The sequence below is a fragment of the Microcebus murinus genome, chromosome 4, assembly GCF_040939455.1.
Source record: "Microcebus murinus isolate Inina chromosome 4, M.murinus_Inina_mat1.0, whole genome shotgun sequence".
Classification (NCBI taxonomy): Eukaryota; Metazoa; Chordata; class Mammalia; order Primates; family Cheirogaleidae; genus Microcebus; species Microcebus murinus.
The window spans coordinates 102345638-102360510 of record NC_134107.1 but is presented as its reverse complement, the minus strand read 5'-3'; the positions used below and the strand labels follow the sequence as shown (position 1 = coordinate 102360510).

At 36.5% G+C, this 14873-nt stretch overlaps 1 protein-coding gene across 1 annotated transcript; it reads left to right on the top strand.

The window, feature by feature from the left end:
* On the top strand, positions 1-1943 carry LOC142860936 (olfactory receptor 8D2-like). Its single transcript, XM_012752538.2, has one exon. The coding sequence runs from the start codon at positions 405-407 to the stop codon at positions 1356-1358; it is 954 nt and encodes a 317-aa protein (XP_012607992.1). The 5' UTR covers positions 1-404; the 3' UTR covers positions 1359-1943.
* Positions 1944-14873: the final 12930 nt, after the last annotated feature.

Genomic DNA, 14873 nt, shown 5'->3' with positions numbered 1-14873 from the left:
ATGTTGTAACAAAGTCTGAATGTTCTATTGCTATAAGCTCAGATAAAGATGGTAGGCTGTCTTATTTTAATAGTAGCAATGGAAAACTAATTAGGTCTGTATAGTTTGTGTTTTCTTTCAGAATGAGGTAGTTAGGGGCGTAAGCCTGGGAATAAAATGAAAGGGTTCTGACTCAAATAGAACTATTCAATAGGGTTAGGTGGAACCAAGGCTCTGAGTTATACCTGTAGTATTTGTCCTTGAGCTTTTAGGAGGTCTATGAAAGAAATTTAGTCATGGGACAGATGAGGCTATCAAGAAAGGAGATAGCCAAGGAAAGGCATATTATTCTGTTTTGGGAGTCAGAAAGTGTCTAATGTCCCTCTATTCTTTTATTTCTTCTTACAGATAATACCTGGTAAGAAATGGCTACTTCAAACCATTCTTCAAAGATTGAGTTTATCCTTGAAGGGCTAACAAAACGATCAGAGCTTCAGTTGCCACTCTTCATCCTGTTCCTTGGAATATATGTGGTCACAGTGATGGGGAACCTGGGCATGATCCTCTTAATTGCTATCAGTTCTCAACTTCACTCTCCAATGTATTATTTTCTCAGTCATTTGTCCTTCATTGATCTCTGCTACTCCTCTGTAATTACCCCTAAGATGCTAGTGAACTTTGTGTCAGAGAAGAACATTATCTCCTTTCGGGAGTGCATGACTCAGCTTTATTTCTTTCTGATTTTTGTAATTGCAGAAGGCTACCTTCTGACAGCCATGGCATATGACCGTTATGTTGCTATCTGTAGCCCACTGCTTTATAATGTTGTCATGTCCCATAGGGTCTGTTCCATAATGATGGCTGTGGTTTATTCACTGGGTTTGTTTGGGGCCACCGTCCATACTACCCACATGTCAGTGTTGTCCTTCTGTGGTTCTCATATTGTCAGTCATTATTTTTGTGATATTCTCCCCTTGTTGACTTTGTCTTGCTCCAGCACCCAAGTCAATGAGATCCTGCTGTTTATTATTGGAGGAATTAATACCTTAGCACCTACACTGGCTGTCCTCATCTCTTATGCTTTCATCCTCTCTAGTATCTTCCGTATTCGCTCCACTGAGGGACGGTCCAAAGCCTTCAGCACTTGCAGCTCCCACCTCATGGCTGTGGGCATCTTTTTTGGGTCAATAACATTCATGTATTTCAAGCCTCCTTCCAGCAATACTATGGACCAGGAGAAGGTGTCCTCTGTGTTCTACACCACAGTGATCCCCATGCTGAATCCCCTGATCTACAGCCTGCGGAACAAGGATGTGAAGACTGCACTGAGGAAGGTGGTTGGGGGAAGGCAGACATGCGGAAAACATGGGACCTCGTAGGGAGCAAGAAGACATGAGCCAGATGAAAAGTTGTCATGGGCTCTTTGTAACTTTCCTTCTCTCTTACAGAGTGAAAATTCATGACTATTTACATATTTTATACTTGAGAATGATTGAGACATTTTTGGATATTAGATAATATTCAGTATGATCTTTGGGAATGTGCTAGAGAAACAGGAGTTGACAGAAGAGGTTGGGCAATGAACATAAAAAAGAATATTTAGGATATATTAATGTTGAAAATGCTTGATATAAAGAAATAGAGAGTGAGCTAAGGGTTGTATTTGAGAAGGGATGACATTAATCGGAGGATCAAAATTCTTGGAGTGTGGGAAGAAAAATGTCTTTAAACTTTTTCAGAGGAGCAGTTTTTTGTCAGTTCCCAAATCTTTGTAAGATATTAAGGATATTGAGATGAAGGGAGGGGTGTGTGTGTGTGTGTGTGTGTGTGTGTGTGTGTGTGTGTGTGTGTCAGAAAGAGAGAGGAGGTGGGGGAGAGAACTACATTTAAGCTGTGGATTAGGGTTAAAAAGTATGTCAAAGATGTAGGCTAGTCTTATCTAGAACTTACACACATTCAGCAAAAATCTCTAACAACTACCTGGTAGTTGCCCATTGCCTCTCTTCAGACCATCACTTAGGCTATGACTGCCTGGCACAAAGTCTAGTAGAGCATGGCTCCCATCTGGAAAATTGCATTCAGTTTTTATTTTGTATTAAAATAATCATTTTAGTGATACAAATGATGTTTCTTTTCTCTTGAAATTCTGTAGCTGTTTCTTACCCCCTGTGTGAATCCCAGTTTTTGAATACTCTGTGATTTTGCCAATTTTCACCCTTAGCTCTTGGTGCAGGAATCCAATACTCTCAGAAAACAGAAACATTGTCTCACTGGTGATTCTCCACGCTGGGACATCATTCCAGACATCAGTGCATAACCTTCAGATCACTTTGCTCTTAACTACAGAGCTTTCTATTAGAGATATGTGTATGAAGTAGCAGTATAATTTAGCATTTCTTTTTGCCAATGATTTAAATGAAAATATCAAAGAAGTTTCGATCAGATTTTCAGATGATGTGAAGTTGACTTAATGGGCGACAGAATCATGATTCAGAAGGACTTCTAGAGTGATAGCCACATTTAATGACATTAAAATATACATGGATAACATAAGATTCTATAGTTATAAAAAAATTAAGAATGTAGGAAAGACAGTGATTACAGAGAATTGAGTTTTTGATGAAAATAGAGTCAATATAAGTAAAAAGCATAGCTACCTAAAAGTTAATGCTACCTTGTCTACATTAGCTACATTTTAGTATTTAGAATGAGAAATATTCCAGTCATCATTTGCAGTATAGTAATTAGACTAGTTGTGTTTGAATGTAATTTAATTAGTGGATATCACTATACCAGGGGCCATGGGCATTTTCAAGTATATTCTGAGGAGTGTAGCCATGATAAAGGGAATTGAAATCACATATTCATTGATTAGTTCATTCTCTTGATCATTCATCTTACAAATACTTCTTGAATTTTTAGTAATTGCCTGATAGTATTTCTCATACTGGTAATAAAGACATGAACAAAAATGTAAAGTTCTTGCCTTCATTAGATTTAGGTTTTAGTTTCAAAGAAAGGTAATTAACAGGTGGACACATACACAATGTAATCTCATGACATAAACTGTTTTAGAGAGAATATAAAGCAAGATAATAGGATAGAAATTACAGATATTGGGGGTTAGTTATTAATGGATTATACATAGAAAGGCTGCAGGATAGTTATTGAAGTTTTTGTAGTTTTTGCCATAGTAGATTTTGTTGAATGAGAGAAAGTTACAGAAAGGAACACTTTTTCTCAATTATGGAAGACTCTTCCAAAAATCAGAACTGTCCAAAAATAATTAGCCATCTTATGAATTTGTGAACTGTCCAGCAATAGGGGTTTAAGTAGAGACTAAACCATTCAGTCTGGGATATTTCTGAGAAGAATCAAATACCAGCTAGGGGTATGACCAAAGTGATCCCTTTGCTCATTTGCAACATTGAGGCTTTCTGATCCTTTTACCTTCTGATCCTTTCTGTTCCCTACCTTTTCTCCTTTCCACTATCCTGTCATGCCTCCTCCCTGTTTCCTTTAACCTCTTTTATTTCCTTTCTCTTCTCTTCCACTTTATAAGTTACTGTAAATCAAAACTAATAGCTTAATAACCTTCACCCTCATAGTCTTTAGCTGGTGGTAGTCAATATTTGTTAATAAGATTTTGTTGAATTTAAATGATGCTGAGACTTTTGTTGAGTGCATTGTGTACCCTTTATTTAAAGTCACAAACAGCAGGAGGTGATGCCCCTGATTACATCTTGGGATATACATGCATATATTCTGGCATTGCTACCATTTATCATATTATCCTATCAAAAGCCTAGATTGTCAAGGTCAAAAATCACAACTTGTGTTACACTCCCCCTGCCTATTTAATTTTAGTTAACCACACTATTGCGATTAATTGCCTCTTAGATCCTCATTTCTCAGAACAATTTCAGTGACCAACATTTCTTCAGGATGAAATGTATGTAACCAAGCCCACATGCTAGAATACTATAATCATATAAAATTCTCTTTTGGGGGCACTTTTTATGTTATATCCTGTGGTAGTTGCTTTGTATGTATTTGAATCTAAACTTTACAATGATTATCTATAATGTGGCACCATTATCCTAAGTTTACTCATGAAAAGTTTGTCCTCTGAGAGTTTAAATGAATTCTCCAAGGCCCCATGCTTTGTAAGTGCAGAACTTGAAGTAAAATCCAGCTCAGACTCATTTGAATTTCTGTCTTTTCCATGGCCTCCCTTTGCTTGCCTGGTAGGCTACAAACTGATTACCTTTGCTTTGGGAAAAGGAGACCCTGGAGTTTAATTAAAAAGGATTTGTTATGGGATACTGAGTTGAATCTCCTCTGAGTAACTGAAATATCCAAGGAAGTTTTCTTCACAGTTTCTTTCACCTTGTAAACTATAGGCAAAACCTCTTCACTTGAGCACTCCCCTGGGATTCTCAAGGAAGTTGTAGAAGTGGACTAAATAATTTTTATCCAAAGCTTAAGGGTTACTAGAACTTCAAAGAAGACAGAAATTTAATCTTTGATAGAGCAACATACATTTATCCTATACCTAGTTTACTTAACATTTTAAAAAATTACCAAATCTCAATTAAAAGTTTTTGTAGAGTTCTCTCTGTCTTTTCCAAAGTCTTTTTCTGCATGTCCTCCTATTGCCTCCATATTTTACTTCTCAATGGACAGTTATTTGGGGACATAAATTCCAAAGTCTTAAAATCCCTCAATCAATATAAACATTTTCTAATACTTTATCTCTATATATAGTATGATATCTCTTCCCGTATTTTTAATGTACATTTTAAGAATATGCATTGATGTAACAGTGTTATGGACAATATTGTTTGATTAGGCCAACAATCATTAAGGGGAAAAAAACAAACTTTTTTTGTCACGAGCTAAGGCTACAGTAAAAATATTTTCATCAGAATAGTCTGCTATCCTTGCTGATAATGTATGGCTAATTTGTCATTCGTGTACCATATTAGTTGCCTGAATACTAGCCACATCTCAGAGTGACAGATGCTAAAGTCTTTAAATCTGCTATCAGTGGATTATATGTGGATATATGCAATAATGATAAGGATTAAGAATTTAGTTTAGCAAGGGTTGGGATAAGAACTTCAAGTGCACTGAAACATGGAATCAATGATTGACTAACATAAGTACTGGAACAAAAATGCTACTAGGGAAAAACAATCACAGAAATAATGCTCAGTAATGTTGACTCTGCAGAGTTGTCTATATGTGAAGATTGTGTGAGTTGTAGCACTAAAGATGCGTACAAAATACATCTTTCATCACCAGCTGTAGCATACTTGAAGAGATTCAGTAACATTATATAGCAATGGTTTACTGATGACGTTGCAGCCAGTAGGTGATACTCTGAAAAAGGGAACACTAGGAAGAAGTGGAGCTGAGTCACACACTCCTCTGACAAAAGGTCTTTAGTATTTTGTGGGCTGGCATGGGTGTATGGCCAGACATAAGAATGGCAGAGAGCAGTGAAGGACAGTCAAGGACAGTGAAGAAGCAGTGAAGGACACTACTGAATTGTACTTAGGTTCATATACATGAGAATATAGTAAAATTAATAGTACCATACTCCTTCTCTCCAATACAATGGCAACCTAGATTACCAAGAAGCGGATGAAAAGGAGGAACTGGATTTACAGAAGGGAGGGTTGTTTGATTCTGTTTTGTTTCATCTGGCTTGGCAGGGTCCTTAGCACATAGTGCAGATAAATCCATGAGTCTGTCTGGAAATAATGGAATACTATGAATAATATTGGAATAATAAGTTGAAATTTCACTACTATACTAAGACTTAGTGCATACTATTTCTTAGAGACTTCTAAGAAATATGGTGTGAACTACCAGAAATGAAATGAACTATTCTGATCTGATTAACACCTGATAAGCTGTGTGCTTAGGGAAATAGGCAGAGAAGAAACTTGGAGAATCAGGTTATATGTCACTTTCCTCTATCACAGATGTGGAAGGTGAGGTGAGAGAGAACACCCCTTGGGTTTGCTGATCTGTTAGAGAAAATAACTTCGCTCTCTGGTAAAGCATAGCACTGTGAGCAGCCTCTTACCAATGAATAATCCTCCTCCTTTGAAGGGTGGCTAGAGATGGAAGGAAACAGATGAGCAAAATTGTGGAAAGAATGTCTAAGTGCCCCTGACCTCCACATATCACTGCACATTCTCGTGTTTTCTTTCTCTTCTCTTTGGATAAATGTACAGCATATAGTTAACCAGAGAATTGCCTTTCCCTGATAGTGGATGAAAAGGGTAGGGTATCCTGTCCTACTCTTTATAAAACCATTCCTTAAATATTACTATCTGCTACTGCTTTTTGGATGCTTCTGTGATGAGTGAAAGTTGCACATTAGCTCTGGTCTCCTTTAGAAATTTATCCAATAAAAAAAGAAGGAAAATGAAATTAAATACTTATTATTATTATTATTATTATTGTTCAACAGATATTTATTTCCCACCAAATGGATGTGGAGCACTGCTTTAGGCACTCAAGCTACATCTGTGAACAAATAAGTTTCAAAAATTAACCCTGTTCTCAAGCAGTACTGCCTCATTTTTTAAAAGACAAAAAATTTACCCCAAATTTTATTTTCCATTCATGTCTGCCCAGACACTCTGTGTAGCATCATGCGCCAGAAATTTTTCAGTGAGACCCATCAAAAGAATGGAGCCATTAAATATAAATGTGCATCCATTATTAAATTTCAAGAGGTAAAAGAAAATGCAAAACTGAAAGTTTTCTGAAGTTAGACTTCAAAAGAAAGTTGAAACCGTATTATTTTCCTGTTTTTAGTTTAGCTTAGCTTAATTTATAAGAGAGACCATGCTACTGATTGCTGCACATTGATTTTTTAACCTGAGACTTTGCTGAATTTATCAATTTCAATAGTCTTTTGGTAGAGCCTTTAGAGTTTTTTAGATAGAAGATCATACTGTCAGCAAAAAGCGATAGTTTGACCTTCTCTTTTCTGATTTGGATCTATTTTATTTCCTTCTCTTCATGATCGCTCTGACTAGGACTTCCAATACTATGTTGAATGGAAGTAGTAACAATGTGCACCCTTGTCTTTTTCCAGTTCTTAGGGGGAATGCTTTCAACTTTTCCCCTTTCAGTATGATGTTGGATGTGGTTTTGTCATATATGGCTTTGAGGATTTTTAGGTGTGTTACTTCTATGCCTAGTTCTTTGAGGGTTTTTATTATGAAAGGGTCATGGACTTCATTGAATTCTTTTTCTGCGTCTATTGAGAGGATTATGTATTCTTTGTTTTTGGTTTTTTTTTATGTGGTGAATCATGTTTATTGATTTGCATATGTTCAATGAAACCAACTTGAGCATGGTGGGTCATCTTTGATGTGCTGTTGAATTCAGTTCTGGTATTTCATTGAGCATTTTGCATGTATATTCATAAGGCATATCGGTCTGTAGTTTTCTTTTCTTGTTGTGTTCTTTCCTGAATTTTTTATCAAGGTGATACTGACTTTGTAGAATGAGTTAGGAAGGATTTTCTCCTTCTCAATGTTATGGAATAGTGTCTGTAGGATAGGTACCAGTTCTTCTTTACAGGTCTGGTAGAATTTGGCAGTGAATCTTTCTTGTCTGGGGCTACTTTTTTGGGGGAGGATTTTTTATTATTCCTTCAATCTCACTGCTCATTGTTGGTTTGTTCACTGTTAACTGCTCATTGTGTGTTTGTATTTCTTCCTGATTCTTAGTTCTTGTCTGAGCTTTGTTATTTCTTTTCTGTGGATTTGATTTGTTCTTCTTTTTCTAGTTCCTTGAGATGTGACATTAGGTTGTTAATTTGTGATCTTTCTTTTTTATTCAATGTAGGAATTTGAAGCTATGAAGTTTCCTCTTAGGACTCCTTCACTGTATCCCATAGATTTTTTTTTATCAATTCAGGAAACTTTTCATTTCAATCTCAATTTTAGCATTGACCCAAATATCATTCAGCATCACATTTTTTAATTTCCCTGACTTTGTGCATATTTGTGTGTTTCTCTAGGAATTGAGTTTTAATTTTGTTCCAATGTGGTCTGAGAAAATATGTGGTGTAATTTTGGTTTTTTTGAATTTGCTAAGAGTTGTTTTGTGGCCTAAGATATAATCAATCTTGGAAAATTTCCCATGCACTGATTAGAAAAATGTATATTCAGTAGCTTTAGGGTAGAATGTTCTGTAAATGTCTATTAGGTTCATTTGTTCTAGTGTCTTGTTTTAGTCCAGTATTTCTTTATCCATTTTTCTGCTTCAATGATCTGCCCACTTCTGTCAGTGGAGTGTTGAAGTCCTTGACTATGAAGATGCTACTGGTTATTTCTTTGCCTAGATCTAGAAGAATTTGCTTTATCAAACTGGGAGCTCCTGTATTATGTGCATATGTATCTAGGATTGTGATGTCTTCTTGTTGAATTTCTCCCTTTACCATTATATAATGACCATACTTGTGGGTTTTTTTTAAACCATTGTTAATACAAAGTCTATTCCATCTGACATGAGAGTGGCTACACCTACTTGCCTTTGGTTTCCATTTGCGTTACCTTGAGTCTTTGTGAGTCCTTGTGGTTTAGATGTATTTCTTGGAGACAGCAAATGTTTGGGTTGTATTTGTTCATCATGCAGCCAGTCTATATCTTTTATGTGGGGCATTCAGACTATTTATGTTGAATGTTGATTTGTGGGATGTTGTTTTGTTCAACATGTTAGATGAGACCTTGTTGTTTTGTTTTCTTTCTTGTCCTATTGTTTTATAAGAGTTGTGAGCTACAACTTTTGGGTGTTCTTATGCTATTGTGCTGTTGTACTGTTGCATGTATAATGGACTTTTGTGCGTTTCCTGTAGGGAGGATCTACTAATGACAAATTTCCTTAGTGTTTTCTTGTCTGAAAAAGACATTTTTTTTCTCCTTCATTTATAAAACTTAGATTAGCAGGATACAAAATTCATGCCTGGCAGTTAATCTGTTTAAGTAGACTAAAGATAAGACCACATTCTTTGAGAATTCTACTGTTAGTCTGATGGTTTTTTCTTCATAAGTTACTTGGTGTTTTCATCTCTTGGCTCATGGAAGTTCCTCCTTCATGGTGACTTTGGCCAGTCTGATGACTATGTCTTGGTGATTTACTTTTTGCAATGAATTCCCCAGGTATTCATGAGCTTCTTAAATCTGGATATCTAAATCTCTAGCAAGACTAAGGACATATTCCTCAATTTTTCCCTCAAATAGGTTTTCTAGGCATTGTTTTTTGTTTTTTTTTTTTATTTCTTCACCCTCAGGGATGCATATGATTTTTATATCTGACTGTTTTATGTAATCCCATATTTATCATAGACTTTGTTCATTCCTCTTAATTCTTTGTTCTTTATTTTTGACTGGGTTAATTCAAAAGAGTTGTCTTCAAAGTCTGAAGTTCTTTCTCCTGCTTGGTCTATTCAATTCTTAAAAATTTTCACTGGGTTTTGGCTGGGTGCGGTGGCTCACACCTGTAATCCTAGCAACCTGGGAGGCCAATGCAGGTGGATCACTTGAGCTCAGGAGTTTGAGACCAGCCTGAGCAAGAGCAAGACCCTGACTCTACCAAAAATAAAAAAAATTATAAATTTTTCTATATAAAAATATATAGAAAAATTGTCTGGGCATGTCGGCACATGCCTGTAGTCCCAGCTACTTGGGAGACTGAGGCAGTAGGGTTGCTTGAGCCCAGGAGTTTGAGGTTGCTGTAAGCTAGGCTGATGCCACAGCACTCTAGCCTGGCCAACAGAGTGAGACTCTCAAAAAATAAATAAATAAATAAATAAATAAATAAATAAAAATAATAAATACTTTCCACTGGGTTTTATAGTTATTACGTAAGTTTTTCATTTCTAGAAGTTGTATTTGGTTTTTATAAAATATATCTATGTCTTTAGTACATCTTTCATTTATTTCCTGAACTGTTTTTCTGTTTTCTTTGAGTTGGTTTTCCATGTACTCCTGGATTTCATTGAGTGTTTTTACAATCCTAATTTTGGAATTCTTTATTTGGCATTTTTGCCATACTGAAAGTATTTTTATTTTGGTTGAGATCTATTGCTAGAGAGCTGGTGTACCACTTTGGCAATGTCCTTTCCCTCTTATTTGTCATATTTCTGGAGTTCTTGTGCTGATTCCTTCCCATCTAGAGCAGCTGATGCTTCTGGTTTTTTGATTTTTTTTTAGATGGGTTTTCCCCCTCTTTCCCCCTCACTGTTAACAGTGTGTCTGCAGCATATGTTGGCTAAGAACTTTGCCTTCACTTGTGGGTACTTTGATGGAGGTATAGGTTCTGGATGGATACCTTGGTCATAGATATTCTGTAGCATGGTCGTTTTCTCAATTACTAGTTATTTGTAGGCTGTAGCGGTGGTGTAGTATAGCTTGGGAAGATTACCTGTCTCTTGTCGACAAGGGAAGGTAAAAGTCTTTGAAATCCTTTCTATTTTCCCAGCCCTTTGGTCTTCTTAACAGTGTGAATCATTTTAAGATGCCTGGCTTAATCTCTGAGACAGAAGGTGGTCGTTTCAATTAGGAATCAGCCACATCCATTTCCATGGAATTTCAAGTTTCTTGGAAGTTGATCTGTGCTGAAATCCTGCTCCTTCTTCTTCTGATCTGCAACTTCTTTCCATCAAATCTATGGTAGGTTCTGGCACTTTTTCTATAGTTAATGCTATTATTATTATATGGAAATAATTTGGAACTAAAACATGCTATTGAGTAAATCCAGTTCTGAATCAACTGTGTTAACATATTATTTATATATAAACATCACTAGATATCTTTGGATGCTTTATAATTAACTTCGCTAAAGGGAGTTCATGGGGAAACATTGGTATTTCTAGCAGGCCTTGCACAAAGAAGCTGACGTTGCCCTTAAGTATTACATCTCCTTTGACAGTGTCTCTGTGTCAGGAGAACATCTTCCTCAATTGATCTGGAATGGGAAGTACCTTTAACAGATGTGATTGTGAAAAATAAACTAAAGCTGCTTAAGCCATTGAATAACATAAACTGCAGGTATGGGAAATAATATAGCAGAAGAGGCAGAATAAGTACTTTAATTCTGGTACGTAAAGATTGGTTCAGTTGGCAAGAATTCATGGAAATTTTTTCTCAGGGTCCTAGAAGATGCCCAGCTTGAGCTCCTTCATAGAAAGGAAAATAGGGCATTCTATCTATGTTAGCCAACTTTACATGTCTTAGAATTTGGATTTCTTAGGACAATAAAATTTCACTGAGGGACCACCACACAGTTGCCAGAAATTTGTTTTCCAAGTAAAGACATTCAAACACAATTCACAAATAAATAAGCAAACAACTGAAAAACATAACTATTATTTAGTGTCAGGACTATATCATAAAATGAAAGAATATTTTGAATTTCTCAAATTTTAAAAAGTATAAATGATAACCTCATAAAAGAACAGTCTTTACATTTAGTTTTAGGAAAAAATTTAAATTCTTCTATTTCCCCCACCTTAAAAAAAAAACCCAAACTGATGAAATCTTAGTCCAGAACTAGCAACTAATTTCAGACAAAATCAATCTTGAGAATCATTGATCTACATTCTCTGAGTTACAGAATCCTTGTTGGTAGCATAAAAAAAAAAAATAAGAAACTTCATTTGGGATCTTCATGACTCTTAAGATAGATAGCAATAGGGAGCCCAGAGCATGATATTATGTTTTTGCAGAGGGTTATTAAATTCTTAGCACACCAGTAATCTCTAGGCTCAATACGTCTTGGGGGACTTGAGTATGCATGTGTGAGTTTTGTATTTCTAATGAGATCCCTAAGCTCCCTCAGATAAAAGCTGTGTATCATGCCACCCTCTTTCTTTTAAGATTGGGAAAGCTAGTCATCATGATCTGCTTCAAGGTCTTGAGAGTTTGTACTATCAGATGAAGTTTGATGTTTTACTTTTAGCCAGCCAGATAATTCAGTGCTTGACATATAAACGTGTATTAGGCAGTGGGAGAGATTTTGTTCTTTGTTGGCTGTAACAGGGGTCTGTGACATGAGCAAAGCAAGCAATTCCTAAGAACTTCAATCTCTGTACAGGATCAAGGTGAGTGTCCACTTTCACTTATGGCAATTGTATCATATCCAATAGAAGGACAGTTGGTGATTAGCAACAGTGCTAAACAACATGCAACAATTTTGCTTTACCCAGAAAGATTTACCCCACCGTTCTCTCCATTTGGTTCTGTCCTCCTGTCTCCTTTTCTCTTAATTGTTTATTGTTTATAACCTTAAGCCTTGTCACTTGTTTATAACTTGGGTCACACAATCTGCAGGAATGATTCCCAGTTTAAATTCAATCAGCTTGGGTATAGTGAGCCTCACTGAGGTTTCCATATGACTGCAGAGTTTTCTTCCCTGGAGTGCTGCTCTCTTCTGTATTTGTTACTGTTATTTGTTTTTTTATATACCAGCCTTCACATATAAGTTTCTAAGGGATAAAAATACAAGGACAGATACAATCCCAAGTAGAGTATTCATTTTTAGATTGAATATGAAACATGAATTCTTACCTTTTCATCTATCTTGAAGGAATGTTCTCAGGACACTAGGAGATAGATCAAGGGTCCATTCTGCCAGCATAGCCCTGCTTTGTTTCCTCGTGGCCTCAGAAGCCTTGCCCCTTTCATATAAGGAGCCTTCAATTCCTCAAATCCTCCAAAAAAAGCTGAACACTTCCAACTCTTCTCAAAATTTCCAAATCTAAGAGAAACAAGTGTTAAAAGCCTAAACAGCCCCAAATGTTTAAAATATTTTCATCATTCGTACCAAGGTAAAGGATCTAGCTAGTAGAGAAACATATGTGTCTTTTCTTCATAAGAAGATAGTGTATTTTCCATCCCTCACACGATGTGACTTTCTGTATTCAATCATATTTAAAAATATGTACCACATTAAATTTTGATTAGGGCTTTTAATGAATCTTAACATTTAATATGTTGATCATAATAATCCTTTGCAACAGGTATGACCATTTCCACTTCATAGATTAAAACCCTGAGGTTTATATTAAATGACTTGCCCAATGTTGCAAACTGATCTCCAATAGAGTCAGCCCTTAAAATAAGCTTACCTTGACACCAAAAGTTTCTCATTGGTTTGATGAGTAGCCTATAAGTTCACCTTCTTAAACTCCTTCAACATTTTTTTTTTTTTTATTAAATAGATGTGTGAAGTGCTGAGTTCACAAAGTTGAAAAGATTTCTTTTCCCTGGACTATTTACAGCCTTGTATGCACAATTGTTCCCTATGAACTTTTAAGAGAGGTATATGGAAATACTTTAAAATGGAATCACACCTATTTGTTTAGTTTTGTTCTTTTTCTTCCCATAACATCTTGAATGTTGCCTGGGAAATACTATGAACACATTGACTCAATGTGTTCCTTTAAGGATGCTATGGGAAAATGTTCTTTAAATAATTTTGTACATTTAATATGCTATTAGATAACAGGCTCTTCCAAAGCCAGAAACGTCTCTTTTTTTTTTCCCTTTATTTTCTCTATGCTCCCCTCAGCCTTAGGTAAAATTAAGAAACAAAGATGTTTGTATTGAGTCTCTGCTATTCCTATTTTGAACCAGTTCAGGGTGTGCCATGTCCCCTGGTTGCTCACTACACAGGACCCCTACACCCTGTTGTTGCACATCTTCCGTAGTTGTCCTTTCTTTGAAGTGCTTTGAAATCTGGATCATTCTGTAACATTTCATCATGTCCCAATTTCCTTGTAGTCTCTATTTTCTCAGTTTTGTAACAAGGTAGAAGGCAATAGATGTTAATGATAGATATTAATTCATAACTTAAGGAAAGACAGAAGAGCTTAGTGGGAAAAAACAAGAGACTCTGACACTATACTTCCTAGATTCTAACCCTGACTCTACTCCTAAATTCTCTGTGCTTCAGTTTTTTCATCAGTAAGATAGAGATGTAAATAATAATTACTCTTTTGACAAATTAAATAACATACGTAGAGCACTTAGAAGTAATGTGCGATCATTGAAGAAGAAAGAGGAGGTGAGAAGAAGAAGAAGGAAATGATAAAGGAGGAGGAGGTGGAGTTGGGGAATCACTATCGTCATTTCTAGTCACCTTTTCTAAATAGAAGAATAGAATAACTATTAACAGTACCCTGACAACACAGACAATCATCTGAAATGGCTCCACCAGGGAACCAGTTCATGTTGAAAAAGGGTAGACCAACTAGATTCCAGTGCGGCTTCTGGGAAAAAATGCAGCATGTTCTTTTATTTCTTCAGATCCAAAGGCCAAACCACTGAGGGTACCGAGCTCCAGAAAGGTCAAGATTTACAATAATAGCAACATTATTCTCAAGACACACCCAGAAGTACCCTTTCCTGCCACAGTAAGAGCTGTTCTGTTGGGTTTCTGAGGCTCTTAAGTGAGGACATAGTTCAGTGCTAGGTTTCCAGGCAGCTGACTTTGTTGAGGTGTGAGGAGACTCTCTTTGTGAACTTTGTAGCTGAGCACCTGGGTTGCAAGAGCCTGTCCTTCATCAGTGATTTCTATATGGACACTTCTGCCTCCCCCATGCTTCCCAAACTTAGCAGAGGACCAGGAGGTGTTATATGAGGACTCTAGCCTCTGCAGTAGTTACCCTGGACTGGTAGGGGCATTTCTAGTCACAGAAGAAAGATTAGATTCCTTACATCCAATTCCATGCCCAACATCACTCTAATTGGAAGTAACATACTTATTTTCAATGCTCTGAGGCAGAGTCCTTGTTCTCTCCTTGTTTGCACATATTGTGGGGGATGCCTGCAGGCCTGAGGGTCAGAGAGAACTGGGGA